The sequence below is a fragment of the Procambarus clarkii genome, chromosome 27 (genome assembly GCF_040958095.1).
Source record: "Procambarus clarkii isolate CNS0578487 chromosome 27, FALCON_Pclarkii_2.0, whole genome shotgun sequence".
Lineage (NCBI taxonomy): Eukaryota > Metazoa > Arthropoda > Malacostraca > Decapoda > Cambaridae > Procambarus > Procambarus clarkii.
Genome location: NC_091176.1, coordinates 18348167 through 18372513, shown reverse-complemented (window position 1 = coordinate 18372513; position 24347 = coordinate 18348167). Strand labels below are relative to the sequence as shown.

Sequence of the window (24347 nt, the reverse complement as noted above, 5' to 3'; positions counted from 1 at the left end):
TCTATTGTTGACTTTACATCAGCCTCTGGCTGGACGTTGTCCCATAGCACCTGTACAGGTGAGGGAAGCGTAGTCGAGGAAACTCACATGTAAGGGACGACTACAGTAAGTCTGAGGAACTACAGTAATCGGGTCCTTGGTTGGGTATGTGACACACACATAATTACACTGTGTCAGGATTGTACCATTGTGTTGTAGTGTGGTTCGGTTCAATATTATACCGTTCTCTTTATAGATTTCCCTGTGTATGCTTTGTATTATTTCAGGAGAAACCAGCGAATCCTTAGAGGTAAGGGATGATCTGTTCTGATACCTTGATTTATTGATTAATATCCTCATGATTATTTATGTGATTGTGTTGTGTTGTGATTTTGTGCTGTGTTATGGTTTAGCACTGAGAAGTGTAGCCTAGTGTTACTGTGTTCTGTAATTTATGCAATCTTTAATTGTTAATTAGTCAGTGAAGTTAATTAGAGTAATTAATGTAATCAAGTGTAGCGACATTGTTGTTTGGCAAGCTGTCTTGAGTGACAGCGTTGAGTTAACGTAATTCGTTCTTGATTAGCTGTCCATTAGCCAGTAATTATTGTAATTACTCACTGAATGTTTAACTGGTCCTAGTGACATTAATTACAGTTAGTGAATTATTGTTTGACCATCTGAGAGACAGGTTGTAACTAACATAGACTGCCTGTGTTGTTGACTGTCTGGGACAGTAATTAACATAATTAATCAATGAGATTAATTAGTGTAATTAAACTGTTGTTTTAAATGTCGTCCTTAGAAATGTGTGTTAATGTAATTGAGATGGTTACCGGAGACTGTCTCAGTGACCCGTTTCGCTGCATTTGCATTGATAATTGTTTTAATTTGCTTCTTGAGTCCGACTGAGCACCCATAATGTTCAGTCTAGTTCATTATACCAGCCAAAAGTGGTCCGGATAGGAATCCGTACTATACTAAGAGCGGCAAGGATAGGAGTCCGTGCTATACTGCTGTTCGGATAGCTGTTTTTAGTGTCACTTCAGGACATTAACGTAACGTTAAGATTGTTGTGCCTTGTATTAGATTTATGTTTTGGTAAATAAATGTTATTGTTGCCAAAAGAAAGGTTTCTTTATGTCAATAGCTTCCAATATTATTGTCTTGCCCATGCTACAACATATTGAAGTATTTCTTGCATTTACCGAAGGCCTGTTTCTGGATTCGAACCTGATTTATTGCCATTATTACTGAATATTAAATTCGGTGTGAGAACCCATTAGTTACCCTTAAGATCGCTATAGACGATAAAGGAGCTTAACGACCTAATGGATAAAAGATGCCAAGGATTTGGACTCTGGTGGCTGCTCTCACCATTTATTTCAGTTTTAAAGTATAATCTCACATCTGGCATTCAACGTGCTGGCTTGTGCAGTCCTTACTGCATGAGGACACTTGTAATAGTGTCACCCAACAATAAATAATCTCACAAACGTTCCTTGGTCTATACATAGACAAGAGACTCAACTTCAGCACCCCACATACAACACAACCAAAAAGTCTTAAAAACAGTCGGTATACTTCCTAACATCACATATTATGTTCCAAACTCTGCTCTCATCTCATTATACTCCGCGCTAACTTATCCCTATCTTATATATGGCATCTGTGCATGGGGCTCAACCACTGCAAACTACTTCAAACCCATCATCGCCCATTAAAAATCTGTTATCAGAAAAATAACAAAATCTGTTTTCAGACAACCCCTCTGTTTGAATCCCTAAACATGCTAAACAAACTCACTCCACACATACTCTTGTGCCATTTATTTGTACAAAACCTTGTACCTAAATGCAAATCCTGATCTGAAACTCTTCCTTGACAGATGTAATAGAACCCATAATCACCACACCAGAAATAAATATATCTTTGATATCCCCAGAGTCAAACTAAATCTGTGTAAACACTATGCAAATAAAGGGACCTAGTCTATGGAACTCACTTCCTAACGAATTAAGAAGCTATCCAACCTATGCCTTATTCAAAAGAAAACCCAAAAAGTAGCTAATTTCATCCTCATAGTTTCCTACCTAGTGCTTCAACCTTGCACCGTAGCTTGTGCTACCCACTCCCCCAAAATATGTGCAGAAACCATACAACTTCACCATTACAATCATTGCCAATCATCTTATATCATTTATATCATGGTTGTTATGTTGAACGCAAATTTTATTTCAATGTACCTAGAAATAATCCTCAGATTAGGCTACAATGTAGCTGTTGATAATCCTCAAATTTGACTATAATGTACCTGCAAACATTCTTCAAATTTTCTTACATACACCTGTTAACATTTTTAAATTTTGCTACAAATTACCTACATAATATCATCTGTTAGATTAAGGACCTGTCTGAAATGCTATGCGTGTTAATGGCTTTACAGGAATGTAAAAACATCAATGCTGTGTACTCTCATCAATTCAATGTACTTTCTTGTATATATAAATAAAAATAAATAAATAACTTTGGAACTGGAATTGTACATTTCGTGCGTTGGCCAGTAGGGTCTAAAATACATACTGGCACGAACATTTTGAAGTAATAGTGACATTACACACCTCAGGCACACCTTACACAAAACACAACATATTGTTTCTTTTTTTTTAGGTTAGGTTAGGCTAACACGTGACTATGAAAATCACATGAGCCTCTTAAATTATAATATTTCTTAAAGCATTTGACTATCTGTAACCATCTTCACTACGCACAAGCCTCATCATCACTAGCTGGCTTCCCTATCCTTCACCACCTTCCCCTATCCTTCACCACCTTCCCTATCCTTCACCACCTTCCCTATCCTTCACCACCTTCCCTACCCTAGACATTTTAACCTTAAGAGGAACAGTAGTATCAGAGGAAAGACACACAGCTTCAATATATTTTTCAAAACAAATATTTCGGAAACTATAGTCCATCATCAGGGCTTAAAAAAAAACTGCGAAAATTTGCTACAAATCATCAATACAAAAGTTTAAAGACAATAAAAACATAATCGGCAGATAATATATATAAAATAGAAAATAAATTGCAAAGACCGAACAACATTCTCAGATGAAAACTAGAGGTTGAACAGCAGAGTTGAGAAGTCAGAGACGCCCAACACGGAGGAAGGGGGGTCTCATTTTTGCCTATATTCAAAGATATTGAGTTCTAGGGGATGACAATTGGTAGTCAGGGCATGGAAATCGCTGTAAGAGGATGGCTCATAGCTTCATTGAACTCTAATAGACACGACCTGTCTTAACGGTAGACCAGTGCGTCAAGAGAATATACATTCTTAATATTTAAAAAAGCAAACAACACCAGAGGCGTGAGTTCAATCCCACCGTATTGCCCCTAAATCTTATCAAATAATTATATAAATATAAAATATATAAATGCATAAATATTTACAAATACTAACCTGGTCCCAGTAGTGTGAGGAGACAGACGGCTGCCAGAAGTAACCTAGGCATCACGGATTTCACAAATCTGGGGACAAGCAGACATTCTAGTCACGAATTGTGCACCAGAATACACTAATATCACAAAATATATCTCACGAATTGTGCGTGTATTTACATTTACAAAATATTAATAATATTAGTAGGAGTAATGCTTGTGGTTTTATTAGTAGGATATATAACTGCCAAGATTGAGAAAAGACGTACAGGTTTCGTGACTGATGCATCCTGACCCTGGTAGGAGTCCACATCACACGTCTACAAGGAATGGGAATGCTACGTTAACTGGCTTCTTTAACATTGCCTGTTAACATTAACATAAGAAGTCTTTATTTGCCTGGCAGTCAGTCCTCGTCCGTTGTGTTGCCAACACGCTAGCCTCCACTACCAGGTGAGCCACAAGCACTTACCCTGAAAATATATATACATTCAGACACGCACGCACACGTGTTTTGTAGAAGAATACATCGAGAAAGTCTGTATACATGTATACCACTGGCGTATGCGTGGCGCGTGTCAAGCTGTGTCAATGGACAGTGTCCAATATACTTGTCCACTATATACGGTTTATGTGATCGATGGTTGCTGCTATGCCTTAAACATGCATTTTTATTTAAGTTGGAATTAAAGCTAATTTAAACAGTGGCTAATTCAAGTTGAAAACGATGAATGGGGCGGTTTTCTTGATTTATATATTCCCGCCATTATTGATGTGTGATGCAGGAGCTGGCCATCACACACACACACACACACACACACACACACACACACACACACACACACACACACACACACACACACACAGGAACTTACTTACACCTTCAGGAACCTGTACACCTGTTGATTGACGGTTGAGAGGCGGGACCAAAGAGCCAAAGCTCAACCCCCGCAAGCACAAATAGATGAGTACACATACACATACACATAGGGTATGTGTATGTGTGTGTGTACTCATTCCTCTCAATGTTTGCTGATGATGCAAAAATTATGACAAGAATTAAGACAGATGATGATAGACAGAGACTACAGGACGACCTGGACAGGCTGGAGGAGCGGTCTAGAAAAAGGTTGCTAAAGTTCAACTCAGGAAAGTGCAAAGTGATGAAATTAGGCGAAGGGAGCAGAAGGCTGAACACAAGGTATCATCTGGGAGGTGAAATCCTGCAAGAGTCAAATAGAGAGAAAGATCTGGGGGTTGATATCACACCGAACCTGTCCCCAGAGGCCCACATCAAAAGGATATCCTCAGCGGCATATGCTACATTGGCCAATATAAGAACTGCCTTTAGAAACTTATGTAAGGAATCGTTCAGGACCCTGTATACCACTTATGTCAGACCAATCCTGGAATATGCAGCTCCAGCTTGGAGTCCATACCTAGTTAAATACAAGACAACGTTAGAGAAGATTCAGCGGTATTCCACCAGACTCGTCCCGGAACTGAGAGGAATGAGCTACGAGGAAAGGCTAAAGGAGCTGAAACTTACGTCCATGGATGACAGAAGAGTAAGGGGAGACATGATAACCACCTACAAAATTTTCAGGGGAATTGACAGGGTGGACAAAGACAAACTCTTTAGTACGGGCAGAACACGAACAAGGGGACACAGGTGGAAACTGAGTACCCAAATGAGCCACAGAGACGTTAGAAATAACTTTTTCAGTGTCAGAGTAGTTAACAGATGGAATGCATTAAGCAGTGATGTGGTGGAGGCTGACTCCATACACAGTTTTAAATGTAGATATGATAGAGCCCAGTAGGCTCAGGAATCTGTACACCAGTTGATTGATGGTTGAGAGGCGGAACCAAAGAGCCAGAGCTCAACCCCCGCAAGCACAAATAGGTGAGTACAACTAGGTAAGTACACACACACACGCGCGCGCTGTGTGTGTGTGTGTGTGTGTGTGTGTGTCCACCTAGGTCTTGGGTCCAAGAGTTAAGAGGTCGATCCTGCAGGCACAAACAGGTGAGTGGACACACACACGCGAGGCCCTGGTACACTGAGAGCGAGACATAGCGTGCAGCCCGCCAGTGTTCACCTACTAAAGTGACCCCACAAAGGAAAGTGGACGCCGAGCACTTACCCTGATGACACACGTACACACACGCTGCTGCACAACGTACATGAAGGTGCACATGCACTTATGGAAAGATCAAGTCAAATTCAAAGCATTACCTATCGAACCTAGTTAATTTATATGACTTCTTTAGTAATTATCTACAGTGTGTTTATCAGAGTCCAATTTGTGGAGAGTTGTGTACACAGTTTAGCGTCGTAGTGGCTACACGTGTTAAAGTCTCGGAGCATTTTATTCAATATATCACAGGAAAGACAGGCGCCATATCGGTTATTGTAGTCATGTTGGGGTCACGTGGTGGGGGTCACATGGTGCGGGTCAGTTAGGGTCAGGGCTCCCCTCCCCCACACATGGAGAATTAATCTACAAGTGTCAGACGAGAAATCATACGAGTGTTGCAGGTGAAACATTGGTATCGAACGCCGCGAGTCCAATAAAAGTTTACAATAATAGTACGACGTTGGTGAAGGAGAGTCTAGCTATTAACTCAACTCCGGTCACCTCTGTGACACTTTGACGATATATTATATATATATATATATATATATATATATATATATATATATATATATATATATATATATACATATTATATTAGTATATTATATACATAATATCGTTATATTATATACATAATATCCCAAATACTAGTCCTATCTCTGGTACAAAGCTTTTCATTAATTATGATCCTTGGAACGGTAATTAAATTCGGGATGCATTCTCCGTAGACTTCAACGAAGTATCTTCCTATACTTCCAGTATCACTGCTACCTTATTCACTCTTGTGTTGATGATATCCTCATAATGCACCCGGAGTCTGCCAGTGCAGACTACTAATCACGTGCCTCTGTATGACTAACCATCCTGTGTGATGGGGATTTTTTAGCACCACGTAGCTAGGTTTTTGACACACTGTATATATAGTCTAGGGTAGCTGTACAAATGCAGATGTATATATATATATATATATATATATATATATATATATATATATATATATATATATATATATATATAAACCCCAACAAGTCCTCATACCTCGACACAGTTGCCACCTCGGAACTTTTGTTCCAAGTAACTGAATCTAAAACAAGAATAATTGTCCAGTAGTTCAGGGTGGAAGCGGCATTAATTGGGTAGTTTTACGTGGACCGTGGCCGCTAATACCTCTCTCTCTCTCTCTCTCTCTCAGTCCCTCTTCCTTTCCTTCCCTCTCGCTCGCTCTTTCTCTCCCTCCCTTTCGCTGTCTCCCTCTTGTTCTCTCTCTCTCTCTCTCTCTCTCTCTCTCTCTCTCTCTCTCTCTCTCTCTCTCTCTCTCTCCACCACTCTCCCTCCCTCCAGTTGTCTACGCAGAGCTCAGATTATCTTGAGTGAATATGTGGATATGTTATACGTATGACACACTAGCGACATTACTATGCCAGTCATTACAATGGTGGTATGCATTACAAATTGTAAGTAGCGATTATTACAAGCGTCGAGCACAATCAGGAGCTCCCACGAGCACAATCAGGCGCTCCCAGGAGCGTCGAGCACAATCAGGAGCTTCCATGAGTGTCGAGCACAATCAGGAGCTCCCATGAGCGTCGAACACAATCAGGAGCTCCCATGAGCGTCGAACACAATCAGGAGCTCCCATGAGCGTCGAGCACAATCAGGAGCTCCCATGAGCGTCGAGCACAATCAGGAGCTCCCATGAGTGTCGAGCACAATCAGGAGCTCCCATGAGCGTCGAGCACAATCAGGAGCTCCCAGGAGCGTCGAGCACAATCAGGAGCTCCCAGGAGCGTCGAGCACAATCAGGAGCTCCCATGAGCGTCGAGCACAATCAGGAGCTCCCAGGAGCGTCGAGCACAATCAGGCGCTCCCATGAGCGTCGAGCACAATAGAGCTCACACGCAATTTATCACCGCATTCCGCAATACAAATTAAGCTGAAGGCGATGTAAATAATGGCGCCAGCAACAGCGCTTAACCGTTAGCGACCGTTAAATATATTTTTTAAGAAACTCAAAAGAAAACGTTTATTTTTATAACAGCTTGTGTTTGGTATTGTTATTAAATTATTCCCGTATACTTCTAGACCCGTGTAGCTGTAATCATTCAGTTGAAGAGGCTCTCGCTGTTCTCTGATATACAATTCAAATCAAAATTTCGTCTACAAGAAAAATGCTGCAAGAAAAACTTTGAATGAACATATTTTAAATTGTTGAAATGTGTTCTCTTGATGAAGGCTCATCGCATTATCACTGGAAATAAATATTTTATATGAATGCTCATTTGTCATCTCACTGCTGTTATTTTATGTTGTGGTTGGTGACCTCGGGGGTTGTACCGGGTGACCCATTATCGAGTTGTATGAAATGTATGTTGTTGGGTTACCCGGCACAACGGCGCCACCAGGCACGCACCATACACACTCCCGCCACACACCCGCTCTAACTGTTGTTTCCGCTTCCTCCACCCCCTTCCCCCCCCCCCCCTCCCGCCCCCCCCCCTCCCGCCCCCCCCCCCTTCCCGCCACCATACACCCGGAGGCAGGATCTTCATTATTGAGTAGGTGGTGGCCGCGTACCTGCTTCAGGTGGTGGGTAATGACGTATGGGAGCAGACTGAACGAATGCTTACAGTACATAGCCACTGGGGATGAGTGGTAACTAACACGGGGGCGGGGAGAGGTGCTGGACAAAAGAGGACCACAGGCAGTACTGGACCAAAGGGTACCAGCCGCTCGTCAAACTGAGGACACAATAAAATCCCAATGTTACATACGTAGGAGCAAGTGTGTGCAGCGGGAGGTGGGCGCGCGTCTGGGGGTGAGGCTGGATGTTAGTTCCATCCTACTCTCCTGCTCCATAGATTTTCTAATTAATCGAATGTTGGTGTCTTATAAGTTACTAAAAACGATTCATATGGGACAAGCGGGAAGCGGAGAGTGAAGCAGTAGGTATCCATCAGTCTCAGGAGACTATGGAGTTGCGCTCTGGTTGTCGGTCTGGAGTGGCCTCTCCAAGGAGCAAAGCCAGGATAGGTTGATACGGGGGAGAAGCTGTTACCCAAGCAGCAGGTCCCCCCTATCCCCCTTCCGCCACAGCTGGTTAAGACCATGTCAGTGCTTAAGGTGAAATATCACCTTGTTTAGTTTACGAAGTCAGAAATATCAGATTCTTACCGGCTTCTCGGCAAAAGTTTGGGAGAGAAAGTGACAGAGAGAGAGAGAGAGAGAGAGAGAGAGAGAGAGAGAGAGAGAGAGAGAGAGAGAGAGAGAGAGAGAGAGAGAGAGAGAGAGAGAGAGAGAGAGAGAGAGAGAGAGAGAGAGAGAGAGAGAGAGAGAGAGAGAGAGAGAGAGAGAGAGAGAGAGAGAGAGAGAGAGAGAGAGAGAGAGAGAGAGAGAGAGAGAGAGAGAGAGAGAGAGAGAGAGAGAGAGATGAGAGAGAGAGAGAGAGAGAGAGAGAGAGAGAGAGAGAGAGAGAGAGAGAGAGAGAGAGAGAGAGAGAGAGAGAGAGAGAGAGAGAGAGAGAGAGAGAGAGAGAGAGAGAGAGAGAGAGAGAGAGAGAGAGAGAGAGAGAGAGAGAGAGAGAGAGAGAGAGAGAGAGAGAGAGAGAGAGAGAGAGAGAGAGAGAGAGAGAGAGAGAGAGAGAGAGAGAGAGAGAGAGAGAGAGAGAGAGAGAGAGAGAGAGAGAGAGAGAGAGAGAGAGAGAGAGAGAGAGAGAGAGAGAGAGAGAGAGAGAGAGAGAGAGAGAGAGAGAGAGAGAGAGAGAGAGAGAGAGAGAGAGAGAGAGAGAGAGAGAGAGAGAGAGAGAGAGAGAGAGAGGAGAGAGAGAGAGAGAGAGAGAGAGAGAGAGAGAGAGAGAGAGAGAGAGAGAGAGAGAGAGAGAGAGAGAGAGAGAGAGAGAGAGAGAGAGAGAGAGAGAGAGAGAGAGAGAGAGAGAGAGAGAGAGAGAGAGAGAGAGAGAGAGAGAGAGAGAGAGAGAGAGAGAGAGAGAGAGAGAGAGAGAGAGAGAGAGAGAGAGAGAGAGAGAGAGAGAGAGAGAGAGAGGGGGGGGGGGATTTGTGTACCGCCAACATGGACCTACATAAGTAGGCTGTAAGTAATTATCTAAATATAAAGAGAGGGAAGTTCTTGGCCCCTTCCACCCACTTCCCCACTGACCCACTTCAGCCTATCTATACACTTTGCCAGAAAACCACTGGATGATGGAACAGAACTGTGACCTATGGCGAGTGTTGATTGTGGCATATGATGAATGTTGATTGTTGATTGAAAGCTTTTTTGTTTCCCATTTAAAGTGAGCAGTACTGACTTTACCCTCTCCCTCAGTGTGTACGCTTCCCTATGTTCAGAGATGTTCAAAAATACCTCCCCCACTCTCCTCCCCCCCCCAGAGTGTTCAATTCCCTATGTTCAGAGGTGTTCAGAAATCCCCCCCCCCCACTACCCCAGGTTATTGTTGACTTACATATCACAGATTAAATGGTGACAACTTAATGTGCACTCTATAGAATGGATAAAGTTGAGTTCGTAAGTTAATTTGAGGAAATATCTGATAAAGGCCACGTCAGTGCTGAGGCTGATGAAGGTCAAAGCTGTCCCACGCTCAATAACCATAATATACACACTAAGTGTTTCCTGGAGCGACGTATTAGTGTTAGATTGACGAACTCTGTCAGGTAAATCAATTCAGAGTGTGGTTGTGCTAAGAGTTACTGACATTCCTCCATGTCTGAGTTTGGTGATATTTGACAAATTAGAGCAAAGTTCATCCTGTCCACTTGGATTGATCGCCAGAGGGACAGTCTCGCTTCTTGTAGGGTCAGTTGTTCCTTCACTACGGCCAGATATCCCAGCTCCTTGCCCTCGTATCCCAGCTCCTTGCACTCGTATCCCAGTTCCTTGTCCTCGTATCCTAGCTCATTGCCCTCGTATTCATTCCAAATTACACAATTTATGTCCCTGGGTAGTAAGTGTTATTTTCCGATTGTTTATGCCTCCCAAGTATAGAAAATGGGTAGTCTTCCCTTTAGACTTTGCTGACCTTTGTCTTAGCTTAGGAAAGATGTCCTAAAGGTTGCCGACTCCTCATCTAGGGCTGGGACACATGACTGCATAAGTCGGCAGCCTTCAGGTACCTTCAAGACGTCACCCCTAAGCTGTCTTAGCCAAAGGTCAAAGCAAAGTTTGAGTATAATAATAGCCGTTATCGAGAATTTGGAGGCATTAGCAATCAGAAAAAAATACTTACTCCCCAGAAACAAAAAATCTTAGTGCAATCCTCAAGTTATTCTCGGTTCTCTGAATTATCCTAACATGTTCAGGAGTATCCTTGTGCTATCCTGATGTTATTTTATTGCTTGTATTGTCCCGACTCCTAGTATTTATACATCGCCCGAGTTATTCCGTTTACCCCTCAGTTATCCTAGGGTCATGTTTTAATTTCCCTGAATTATTCATAGTTATCCCAGTGTTACCTCATTAATAGTGTAGTTATCTTCAATTATCCTATTACCCTGCGATTTTCCATACTCTTGTAGCCACAGCCGGCTTGTATCCACTCCACCTTCGTCTCCGAAGATGTTGAGAGCTTCAAAGAAATGCTTCCATAAGCGTCAGGCTAAAATGTAAAATGAACATGGAGTTGTAAATTTTTCAACTTCCATCTGAAGTAAAGAACATTAGAAATAACAAAAAAGATTCGTGCAAGTTGAAAAATTTATTCTCAAAATAAATTTCAGTTTTTTATTTAAAAGGGTGGGGGGGGGGCTGATGCAAGAGATGCATTCCCTTGAATCTATCATCATTTTCCAAAGGCTGAGGTGAAGTGTATACAAGTTAACTCGAGCAACTGAATCACCAAGAATGATGGGGCGAAGTAGGTGACGCATGAGCCAATAGGCCTTGTGAACTTTCCTTACTTCCTGTGTTACTGTGATGGCTGAGGCAGTGTGCTGGATATTCTGCCTTGGAGTTGAGGGTGGTAGAATGTACCAGTGTCCGCTGAATGGTAACAGTTGGTCGAGACTTTTGGTATGTAGTTTATCTTCTATTGTCGTTGTCCGTCTATGATTTAGATGTGGGTTCTAAGAATGTCTTTGATGATGATCTGTTGCGCGAAAAGATTATGTTCTAATGGCTTGATGGATCCTTGTTATTTATGAATTGTCAGGCGCCTTGAAAGAGTTGTTATCTTGCTTATATTTTGAGATCGCTCAAATGAGCAGTTGAACTCATAGACGATATATTCGTCTCAAGGCGTTCCGCTTGGAGTCGGGAGAGTTTTTCATGAGCAAGTTTTCGATCTTTTGTAGATTGTCAACTCTGTCTTTTGGTTGGTGTCAGTAGGGGTCACGTTTCAATCATCACTGTCATTCAGGACTCTTTTTCTTTCTTTTTGCGAGCTGTGTTAAAGCAGTTTCTGTAGAATAATTTGATAGGTAAGGCACATGTCTGGCCGTTTTATCAGATAGCATTCCAGTTCACCTTTCTTTTAATATCATTGATATATCCGTTAGAATATCCATTATTGACTAGGACTTGCCTTACTCTGCTGAATTCATCTTCAACCTGCTTCCAATTGGAGCTGTAGTAGATATACACAACAGGAAGCACAAGGAACGGAATATAGATACTGGTTTTAAAAGATTCCCCCATTTTGCACCCACAAGATAACGCAAGATTTTAAGGGTTGACATATGTTAATCTTCTTGTTTGAGAAGCTGTTCAACTGAGACAGTTAAGTAAGTCCCAGCTGTGTCTGGGTACAAGTGACAGGATGAACAACCCAGCGGTTTTTTTTTTCCTATTGGGGAGTGTTGTACATATTGCAACGGCAGTGTGTCCACTCACAGGATGAGTGAGTGGACAAAATTAAAAGGAACTCACCATGTATGTAGCAGTAATGCTCTAGACGTATCACCAGCACAAGCAACAGGCCATGTTTATATCTGCAATAGAAATGGTCTACACAAAAAAAGAACCGTCTCTAATGGCCTACCCTTCAGAATACTTTCTTATGTAGGTCGACTGGAGCTGCACGTGGCGTCCGTCTTGTACAAGAGTCCAAGTAGTTGTGTGGCCTTGCGCATGCCACCTGGCCAGGTACTCCCCGAGGAACACCCCCCTCCCCCCCCACCACCCTCTTTACCGCCAACATGGTAACATTCCCCTCCACTTCCTCCATTCCCTTCCGCCCCCCCCCCACTCTGCCCACCTTTATACTTCGGAAACTTTTCCCCCTATAAGCCCGAACCTCCTCTTTCGTCCAACATGACTCACAGGCAAGCCCCCACGAATTCCACACCCACCTAGGCCTCAAATCCCGCCTAGAACAAGGGCCAGCCCACCCCCCCCCCTATGTTTGGTAATGTGTTTATTTGTGATGTGTCTATGTATATATTAACACGATGTACTGAATGGGGTGAGAATAGCTTGAGCTACCTCATCCCTTTGTGTGTATTTTACCTCAATAAACTTATTTCAATTTCAATTTCAATTTCTTCCCCCTATATACCAGAAATTTATTTATAATTCATATCCCCTAACAATACTATGGGTTCGACTCCCGCTGCTGCGCCATGCACCACCTTCCCGTCCTCTTACCCCATCACAGTAAACTAAATAAGCAAAACAAATTATGACAAAGTTTATTCTAAATGGACTGTTATGTTAAAGATTGTAAATTAGTGTAGTTAATATGAGCCGCGGGGACATATGGAGCAGCGTTCTCGCGCCCAAGCCAACGCCACCTGTCCTCTACGGTGAAGTGTAAGCTGTATTATCCAGAGTGGAAGATTCTGGTGTGTACGCACCTAGTTGTGCTTGCGGGGGGGTTGAGCTTCGGCTCTTGGGTCCCGCCTCTCAACTGTCATTCAACCGTATATATTTCTGAAGATTCAGGTGTGTGTGGTCTGCCTGTCTATCATACCGTTCTATTACTGGTCCCGGCGTGAACGGTCAAGGCAGTGGTGGAAGCACTACATAGTAGTAAATAATAAATTCTTCCAATTCTTTTTAAATATTATTATTATTACAATAATTACATACACATACTTATCGAAATTTTTATGAGGGTCACTCTCTAGTGGCCTCGATAAGGACAGGAAGCCAGAAGCTTGTCAAAGGTCCCCCTATTTGTCCTCATAATTTTAGACATTTGGATTTTAAATTGTAGCAGTTTTTTGGCATTTACAGCTTCGTCGGGTCTGTGGGCTTATAACCCTGTGGGTGAAGAAGCAACTCCTCTTTTCTGCCCTACATTATGGCTTGTTAAGCTTGAATCCTTTACTCTTTGTTAGTTACATCTGACCTTTTGAAGAAGTGGTTTGGATCAATATTATATTATATACAGCACAACATTACTTTGTTGATCTGACAGCTAAGGATGCTGTAGCTGGTACTCTAAGCCTTACGAGTTTATTGGGCAGCGGAATTCATCCTGTGAGTGGACACACCACCATAGTGACAGTATTGGGCAGTGCCACTCATCCTGTGAGTGGACACACCGCCATAGTGACAGTATTGGGCAGCGTCACTCATCCTGTGAGTGGACACACCGCCATAGTGACAGTATTGGGCAGTGCCACTCATCCTGTGAGTGGACACACAACCATAGTGACAGTATTGGGCAGCGTCACTCATCCTGTGAGTGGACACACCGCCATAGTGACAGTATTGGGCAGCGCCACTCATCCTGTGAGTGGACACACCGCCATAGTGACTGTATTGGGCAGTGCCACTCATCCTGTGAGCAGACACAACCATAGTGACAGTATTGGGCAGCGCCACTCATCCTGTGAGTGGACACACAACCATAGTGACAGTATTGGGCAGCACCACTCATCCTGTGAGTGGACACACCGCTATAACACCATGTACAACACCCCCCCCATCATGTCACTTGTACCCAGACATAGCTGGGACTTGCTTTTACTGTCTCAAGTGAACAGCTTCTCAAACAAGTAAGTAAAGTAAAGTAAATTTTATTCAGATAAGTACATACATAGTTGATTTACAAACAATGTTGGATTTATAGATAGAACTAGTACATACAATACCTAAAGCCACTAGTACGCATAGCGTTTCGGGCAAGGTGAGGTGGGGGAAAAACACTTACACTAAAGCTTAATAGTAATTGAGTTTAACGTATAAATTGCGTTAAAAAGGTGGGGGGGGGGGGGAAACATGGTAGAAAATAGCCAATATACACGTTGGTCAACAAACAGCATTGTTTAAAAATAGTAAGACCAACTAAATAGTAAGACATTTAGGGCAAGGTAGGTTACATGGAGTTAATTAGGTAGTACTTAGTTTTCATCTTAAACTGGTTGAGAGAGGTACAGCCTTTGATATGATTGGGAAGATCATTTCACATTCTGGATCCCTTGATTTGTAGAGCATAAGATTAACACAAGATTAAATAAAATTAAAATAAGATTAACATGTAGAACACAAGATTAACATTTGTCAACCCTTAAAAACTTGCGTTATCTTGTAGTGTGAATACCAGCAGGTATTCACACTACAAGGGGGAAGGCAGCTACAGAAATAAGAAATATAAATTTTTGAAAGTGAATGTAATTACAACATTAACACCAAAGGTACACAAAGAAAAAGAACAACAGTGGCAGTACACTAGAAACTACAGACATTAGATCATCTTTAAAAACCTAAATAAGCATTATATACAGCCTATTAGGCCGGTACTGGAATATGCAGCATCAGACTAGAATCTATCTCGTAGAGCATAAAATCAAAATTCAAAGAATACAGAGGTTTGAAGTAAGATTAGTGCCAGACCTAAAAGGGTTAAGCTACAAAGATAGGTTAAGGGAATTAAACCTCAACCCAGGAGATGAAACAGATATATGATCACAACATACAAGATAAGGAGGGGAATGGACAAGAGGACAAGGTCAGCCTCTTTAAATTGAGAAAGTAGGATGAATGAACGTAGAGGAAAGCTGGAAATGCAAGCGAGTCCAAGAAATTTAAGAAAATATTCATACCCGGCTTGAATGGTCTACAAATAATTACTTATCAGAAGAGAGCACCAAATCAGGAAGACTATTCTGTACTGTCAATTGCAGAATAGTCAAAAGGTCCTAAATATCACTCGAGATGCCAATACGAAAGCAAAAATATACAAGACTAAAATTATAATGCAACAGGTACAACAATGTTTTAGATACAATTAATGCAGTGAATAGGGAAAGGTTTGCAACTATACTTCACATGTCTGAAAATGCCACACATGCAAAAGAACATCTCAGTACGTCAGGTTATATTGGCATGCCCTAATTTTTTTTTTCAACGGGGAAAAAAAAACAAAGTACCAGAGCATTCGCCAATGCCTGTACAAACACAACCTCCCTGCTTCCCTTGCAACCTAAGCCAAAGAAACATGTTCAACAAAGGGCAACCCCTCATGGGTAACCTCTTTGTAGGTGGTCAGATGACTCAGTTTCCACAACTGGTGACACCACTTGGTTGCCAGTCGCCATAGGCTGGAGAGGGAAGAAGCCACCTGAACATGGTGTACAAATTACCACTGGTGGGAGAGGGTCCCATTCTTGAAAAGGAAAGTACTGTACTGTTTAATATTTTGATGTAATAAACAGTACTGAGGAATTGTGCTCATAATATAACAATACTGATTCATGACATGACACTACCAGTGTGAAAACAACATTTTCTACAGGAAATTCAGAAGACAGTAGGGACAGCATCTGTAGATATTTACTGACTTGTACACTTCATCAAGAGTCAATAATCATATTTTTTTCTTTACAGCAGTCTACTACTTGTAGAATTTAGCAATTATATTTTTCCTTAAATACTGCTTCCACCTGACCATGACTGATTTGTAACCACTTATACACGACTTAAATGAACATGACCACAAGACTTATAGGTAAGGGAGATTTGATGCATTTATCTGGAAATTTAATGGCAAAAGATGGTGAACATTTTTATTGAAAAATCTGCATAAATGGTACATACAACATTTTAATAGAGAATAACCAATAACTATGAAATGAAACTAGATGGAGGAAAAAACACACTAGATTAAGAATAGTAACCCTTTGCAGGTCATGAAAACAAGGTAGGATAGCCTTCAGTTGTAGCAACTTATGCTAGGTTCTGGACAATTTCCTTGTTCCTAATATCCAGACACTAAACACATTACCATTATTAGGTATTCAGTGATACCATATAATATAAAAGGATAGAAGTGAATAGGTATCTATGCTAGAGGGAAGCAAGCAAAAAGGTACATTATGACTATATTGGACATTTCAGTTTCACAGTTTATAATGAAATACATAAATATCTTAGGTTTCCTAACAGGAAACCTTGGGTTACCTGTTGAGGATAGGAAACTCTTGGGTTGTTGAGGTACTCTCTCTCTTTAGCCAAAGTTGAGGCTGCAACCTTACTGTTCCCAATCCCGTTTCAATGTTTAAACCTTACTGAGCAATGTGTGCACAACCACACCACTGGATGGGTATCCTAGGCCAATTATATTCCCTTGAGATGCAAAGTATTTGAGATTAATCGCAAGAATATTTTTTAAAGAACTAACAAGTTAAAGATGCAGCCTATAATCATCACTCCAAAAGTGTAGGACTAACTCATCTAATATTGTAAACTCAAATTTCCTATCATGTAAAACCAAACCTTCCGCTATTAAATTCAATATTACAAACGGCAAGCTTAGCTTATACTCGGTATACATTTTAATTTTAGGCAACAAGTACATGAAAGGTATACATCATTATCAATATATAAAAAATAATTCACTTACAGTTATTCAGAACAAGTACTTATGGTAAGTTAAGGCTTTGCAAAAAGTACCAAATTATGTTTGAAGAACATCATAATATTTATGTTGCTTGCTTTAAGAGCAGTGACCAGGAATAAATAACAAAACCTCCTTACTCTTTCTAACACAAAGTATCTTTGTACACTAAAATATTTACCTTATTCAAATATTTACTATTAATTCATTCCAGAATTTAGCTACACATGCACTTGAAAATTCAACAATATAATTACAGTTTCGCTCAAGTCACTTGTATATACACAAAATAAAGGTTTGATCCACGGCAAAATATTTTGAAAATTTTATTTAGTGCACCAGCAGTCAAAAGCAAATACTGTAGTGCAATTGAATCGACTCTCATGTATACTATGAACATAGTGATAAATGGTGAATGGCTGGCAGCAGAGGACATCAGTGCCGGTGATCTCGGTCAACTGTACTATATACCTCAACACCTGCTGCTTTACATATAATAACCCTCCATTTCAATTAATCTTGGATTTATCTATTATCTGAATGGAGTTGTAGGTAATAGAAAAAAACATACCATTTCCTGCTCTTTAAATGACATGCAAAACTATTTGGAGATCAATTTACTTAAGGATAAAAAATTATTCAAACACATGCTTTGCCAATATTGCATAGAAAGTAGTGTGAATAGTTTTCAAGACAGCCCTACATATTTATATAACATCCTCAAACAAGCAGTAGATGCCTGGGCTCTGGCATGAAAGTACACACTACAAATACTGTACAGTATTTCAAATGCTTGGAAGTGCATTCTATTACTAATCTAAAATACCCAGTTTCTTGCATTACTTATACTGTACTATTACAAATTATTATAATTGTCAGATGTTTGCAATACAGTAATTGGGTTTACATTGTATTGAGTTTGCCACCACCAGTTTACATGCCTTTGTTTCAAGGTCACTCAAAAGACACGACAGTTTAACAGCTACAATACTTGCACTAAAGATAATAACTCAAGAATGATTCTTCAACTAGAATTTATCAGTGTGCTGAGCAATGGGAGCCTCAAATATGCTACGACTCCTCCAGACAGACGAAAGTCCCCATTGTAACTTTCAAAATATCTGAAGCAAACCAAGTTATGGTTATTAGAGGAACTTAAAAAGGATGATGAAGGATATTCTTTGTCTGCACTATATAGCAACTTAATACTTGTGTAGCGTAAAATCAAACATGCTACTATGAAAGCATGTTTGAACCATTTTAATTGTGAAGCAGACCTCCAAGATTATCCACAACAGTAAACTCTTATCAATGTACTTAATTAGTATTACAACACTAATACCTATGGACAAAGCACTGTCTTCAATAAAAAGCACAGGAAAGAACAAATTACTTATTTACACAAAGTTCGTTTAATCATTACCCTCATGACTACTGCTCCTCTCGACTTTCTGGGCAAGCAGTGAGCAATTGGCTCGCTGAATTAATTTTAAATTTAAAATCAATTTGTTACAAATCCTAAGGTCAAATTTGTCCTTAATTACATTACACAAAATGTGTTACCACACCACACCCAATATAATAACAGGCACTGTTTGGATGCATGGACCGAATAATATTGCTGCCACATTTGCAAACATCTAAACGTATCATGTAAAGCCCAAAATATTATAATAAACAGTTAAAGCAAGTTATGGTTAGGAGATTTACAATTGTTACATAACTATTGTAAAAGCTTTGGTTTTAACGATATGGAAAACAATCAAGAGTTGTGCAATACCACATTATGCTACATAAGCATGTACACTAGTATTACTCTGCATAAATCAATTCATTGAAGTTCTTTCAAAATATGAAGATTTTCAGTGGCTAGTCACCAACTGACCATCTATGGGTGCCGCAAAAATAAAACGGTCCTTGGAATAAAACACGTACATTGTCAATCTTACATGTCGAATCTTAAATTGCCAATCCAAACACCGACACGATGCAATACATAGTTTTATTCTCCCAGCGGACTGTACACGACCCATCAGTTGTGTTGTCCCAGTAACATGAACTCGCTGTGTGTAAGCCTGCACCATTCTTCTGCATTATTACACATGTAACTGTAGGAAAATAAATTATATACAGTATATATACATCATACATACACATCATTGATGTACTGTATTAAAAGTGTACATCCAATAATGTGCAAAGGTGTACCAATAGTTTGACTAAAAACGATATTGCTGTATTACCCAATACCGATACGGCTACACTATAAAAGATCTGTACCCCTAAATATATGGTATTAACACTTAGACAGCTGCTATAGAGAAAAGGAGGGGGGGGGGACCTTCGACAAGCTGCCGGCTTCCTGTTCTCATCGAGGCCAATAGGATTAGCGGGCCTCAGGTAAATCGGGTAAAAAAATAAATGCAAAAAAAATATAAAATTCCAAAAATTATTTTTAATTATAGAATTATTAATTGGATGTAAAATGTAAGAAAAAACACAAAAGTGTGAATATTTATCGATTCACCGGGCAGAGGCACTCTGCATGGTTGTGTCTGGCACTTGTCAATGCCATCCAGAGAGCTTTTATATCCATATTTGCATCATACATGTAAAACCCAGACAATAATTGTTTAAAATCATATGGTGACCATATTCCCCTAGTAACCTGCATGATGATAACCGTATTTGTACCATGAAATGATAGGATTTTTTCATGGATCAAGGTAAACTACATTACATCTACATAGACCTATTATATCCCTATTTACATCATGTAAAACCCAGACAATTTCTTAAATCTTCATATGATGAAAACTGCATTACCCTGTGAATCAACAACTGACGATAACCGCTGAAAAAGTCAAGTACATATCTGTATTAATAATAGAACTTATTGTGATCTCTGGGTTTGTAAACATTAACATAGCAGCAAAGCAGTTGACAAAGTAAGGGGAGCATTACTGAGGGAGGCATTTCTAGAAAAAAAAATTAGAAATAAGTACAAGTACAGTACAGTATTATGATTTGAAGGAAGAATAATTACAGATTTTTGTCACTACTGCATGGAGTGACATTTGTTCCCAACTGATGGCATCATTTAAGCAGGTCTAGGCATCCATTTTGAGAGCCAGAGAACTTGACAAAATATTACACAGTATTTTGGAAAAAAATATTCTAGGTACTTTAACAGATGTCACTTACTACTTCTCATGCCCATTTTTGTTGTGTTAATAGCTTTCCCCTATTGACACAAGAAAAATCGGCTTCAAAAGGATTCAAGTTCTGAAATGCAGCATTTCATACAGTGGCATTTAAAAATAAAGATTGGGAACTTATCTTGTGCTTAAGGTTGCAAAATCTATACACCAATTCCTGCCTTAACCATTAAGAGACAAATATTTGGAAACTGCAATGTTTATATTGATTAGCATGGGAAAGTAGACCCAAGGAAGCATTAAGGGAGGCATAAACGTTAGTATGGACTTTAAGAAAGGACTAAGTGAGCAGTCTAGACGTTCCAAATACTGACCCATGTGTAATACAGAAAAATATAATTTACGCTGTTGAAATTAATTAATTAAAAGTAATTAATGTATGGCAAGTTGTACAAGTAGGTGGGGGTGAAAGGAAGCACATGGAATACATGGGATGGCATCTCAAGAGATGTGTAGTGGCAGATTAGGGCTAGACATATTACATGATGGTTTGGACATCTGCAGAGAAATAATGGTAAAGTTGTAAGGAAAATAAACAAGAACAAATGAGAAGCGAAGGATTACACATAGGTTACCTGCAGACTTTTCTAATGTGGCCATTCTTTTGGAGGGGAAATTCTTTGGGAAAACATCAGATAAATTAAAATATTTTCTGAGCTACAGTACTACAAATCAAGATCTCATTTAAGCTATAACTTACCAATGTATTTAAAAGCCTTGTTTAGCTTGGATAAGTTTCCCAGTACATTTTCCACCACTTGCGATGTCCAGTTGTTTACCTTGGCACTGGTGTAGGCATTGCCTCCAATCACCGTCTCTATACTTTCCTTAATGATGGTGCTTACTTCATCCACCACAAACTGGTGCTGTAATGATAACATGAACAATTATCTTCAAATTATAGGTCCTGTTAGGAAAGAGTAGAATAATTTACAAATGTTGAGAAAAAATGTAAATGTGCAGCTTTCAATATAAAAGTGCTTCTATTTAATACCTACACCCGTACTGACAGTGCATTTATTTTGTAACCTAGCTCTTATAGGTGAACAGGGAAATTTTTTACTTTCACAGATTAGGACTAAAAAAAAAATAGTTTGTGTAGTTAACATAAAAATTAAGACATTCCATTGTAAAGAAAAAAAATTACTGTCCAATATGTTGTGTAATATTTTATTTACTCCCTATTATTAATATACAGTACTGTACTGTACGTTCAAAGATTTCCCGATATATCTGAGTTTTCGTTTTATCCACTAATGAAGGTACTAGAGATTTTTTCAATCCTGACTGTAGGTTATCAGCATTTTTACCCTATACTGATGTTTGGATCATACTCCAAACATATCATAGGCCCCGTTTCCACCAATAGCCGAATGATTTTTATACCTCTTATTGCCGAGTGATTGTTGCCTAATATTACAACATTACACCATCCTAAACTTATCCATATCAACAGAGCCTAGCAAATAGAGATTCCTTTGTTGGCATGGGTATAACCAACCTTACACTATTTGCAAGAAAAAACAATCAAATCAGTGATATATCTATGAGAAAATATTGAGGCTGTATGTTGGGATCAAACCCAACCACTGAAGGTGATGTGGGTTCAATTACATAAGGCCTCAATATTCTCATTAAAATGCTGTCCACTTTAGTGGGTCACTAGGCAAGGAAAAGTAAGGGAGGGAAACAACCTCGTCTATATTAAATTTGTGCAAGAAGGTATGTAAGCTTTCTGTTTATCAATCTAAAATACCACAGTTTATTGAAGAAAAAAATTAAACAACTAGTTAAAAGAAATACGAAGATGCCTGCCTATTAATTGAGGCAACTAAGACAACTGTAACCATTCAAACTGGGATTTCCATGAACCTAAAAAGAAAATTCCCACCAAAACATTATTTTTTTCCTGGGGGGGGGGGGGGGGGAAGAGGGGTGTTCCTGTTAGCAAGCCGAGTGCTTTCCCTTCCCATAGCTCATGGTAAATCTCACCCCAGGAGTTTTTCCCCCAGAACAACTCGCCAACCAATTTTTTTGCTGGAGGAAGTGTGGCAAACAGTTAAGGATTGCAGCCCAGTCAATCCTCCCTGGCCATGACTTAAACCCAAACAAAATCACTGGCTAGGTATGTGTCTTCTCACTCTGCCACCAGGGACTGTGTTCAGATGAAGTTGCCCAGTTTCCAACTCACTCCAAACCATAAATAGAATAACCAAATTAAAAAAAAAATCTTAGGCCTATCCAACTTTACCAATCTTGTCCATTAGTCTAACTCTAGATAAACAAGGCTGAATAGTACAAAGTTGTAAATGAAGGGATGACCTTAGGAGCAGAGTCAACTGCTACATGGGCATTTCAACAAGGCTAATTGTAAAAATTACATGTGGGCAGGTTTTAAAACGTTTGCGAACCATCTTGGGTATTATGCTACATATACCACGAAACAGTCACTTTGTATTCACTGTGGTTTAACGATGGATTTTAAGACTTAACACTGTAAAGGTTTTGACAGAAAATGAGCCTTGTGTAAACACCTATTATACCTATTAGACAGGTGGGACACCTGTCTACAGCCTTACTACTATACTACTCGGTACAATTGCTCTCGCTCTAGACTCGCAGTCAAGAATCCCGGTTTGAATCCTGGGTGGGACATGTATGGTTAGGCACATTCCTTTCACCTAATGCTTCTGTGCACCTAGCAGCAAACGGGTACATGGGAGTTAGTCAACTGTCAACTTTCCCAGCTGCACCCTTTTAAGGGTCAATAGTGTGACCCTGGAGAAGACCACGATACCAGCATAACGTACATACAAACACAGGCTGCCTGTCCCCCAGAAATTTAAATAAAAATTTAAATAACAATGATATTTATTAAATTTTGTCCTTGAATCAAATTGAGTAGGGAAAACAATAGAAACCACTACAGGTAAACCAAAGCTCCCAGCAATATCTTCCAGTGCCAAAGAACTAGACACTGTAAAAGATGCCTCGAGAGAGTGGTCACAAATTTGGGGTGTAGAATGTTGACCCCGAGGTAAACAATGTCATGACCAGGCCACCTGTGTGGGGCCTCAACACTCCCACCTGTACACGCCACCGGCACCACCCCGGGCAGTCCACACCGTGGGGACCTGGCCTACCTCCTCATTTTGGGCGTTTTCGTCCATTCTGGAGCGGCGAGTAAGGTAACAGACAGCGTCCCGTGTCACTCTGGCCTGACAACTGCCGTCACCAGCGATGGTGTCCAAAATGATCCCTGGAGATGACTGTATAACGTCATGATGACGTCACATATCTCACATACGGTTAGAATAATAAAACCAGATTTATATTTTAATTTCCTTGGGTTACGATACGAAAGGTTAGCTTTGGTTAGTTTAGACAGTTAGGATAGGTTAGGTTAGGAATTAAACCGCAGTGATGACGTGAAACAACTACTTATGGGGCACTTTTTGAACCCTACTTCCTCCTGCGTCCGATTCCTCTCCCTGACTCTCCCCACCTTCCTGACACCAATATTTACGTCTTATCCTGAGGCTCCCAAGCTTAAGCACCTCCAGTCCTCTCATGTGCAACTCTCTTTACAAATCTAGCGACTAAAGAACATGGTGGGCAAATAATTAAAGTGCAATTATTAGTGATATTTTCATGTATGTAAGACAAGAATGTAAGAACACTAATGTTATGTACTCCCACTATAAGAACATAAGAATAAAGGTAACTGCAGAAGGCCTATTGGCCCATACGAGGCAGCTCCTATCTATAACC

General features: G+C 40.3%; 2 protein-coding genes across 4 annotated transcripts in view; both read right to left on the bottom strand.

Moving 5' to 3' along the window:
- Positions 1 to 12638, bottom strand: part of LOC123762826 (uncharacterized) — a 28543-nt gene extending 15905 nt beyond the window's left edge. For 2 of the 3 annotated variants that reach the window (XM_045749587.2, XM_045749588.2), the window contains exons 1-3: positions 12556 to 12632; positions 3693 to 3896; positions 3446 to 3513 (exon numbers count right to left, since the gene is read on the bottom strand). In XM_045749587.2, coding sequence (XP_045605543.2) covers positions 3446 to 3513; positions 3693 to 3736 — 112 coding nt within the window. In that variant the 5' untranslated portion in view covers positions 3737 to 3896; positions 12556 to 12632. Of the gene's footprint in view, positions 1 to 3445; positions 3514 to 3692; positions 3897 to 12555 lie in introns of all 3 variants that reach the window. The other variant, XM_069332066.1, reaches the window with a different exon arrangement.
- Positions 12639 to 16514: 3876 nt separating this feature from the next.
- Dlc90F (dynein light chain 90F) lies at positions 16515 to 23877 on the bottom strand. Its single transcript, XM_045749243.2, has 3 exons — positions 23720 to 23877; positions 21277 to 21442; positions 16515 to 19466 (listed from the first exon to the last, which is right to left on the bottom strand). The coding sequence occupies exons 1-3, from the start codon at positions 23744 to 23746 to the stop codon at positions 19318 to 19320; spliced, it is 342 nt and encodes a 113-aa protein (XP_045605199.1). The 5' UTR covers positions 23747 to 23877; the 3' UTR covers positions 16515 to 19317.
- Between the last annotated feature and the right edge of the window lie 470 nt (positions 23878 to 24347).

Coding starts and splice junctions, on each gene's coding strand:
- Dlc90F (XM_045749243.2), bottom strand. CDS start 23,746: ATGGACGAAAACGCCCAAAATGAGGAG. Junction 21,443..23,719: donor AAAACGCCCAAAATGAGGAG/GTAGGCCAGGTC, acceptor TTATCATTACAG/CACCAGTTTGTGGTGGATGA. Junction 19,467..21,276: donor CAAGGCTTTTAAATACATTG/GTAAGTTATAGC, acceptor ATTTTCCTACAG/TTACATGTGTAATAATGCAG.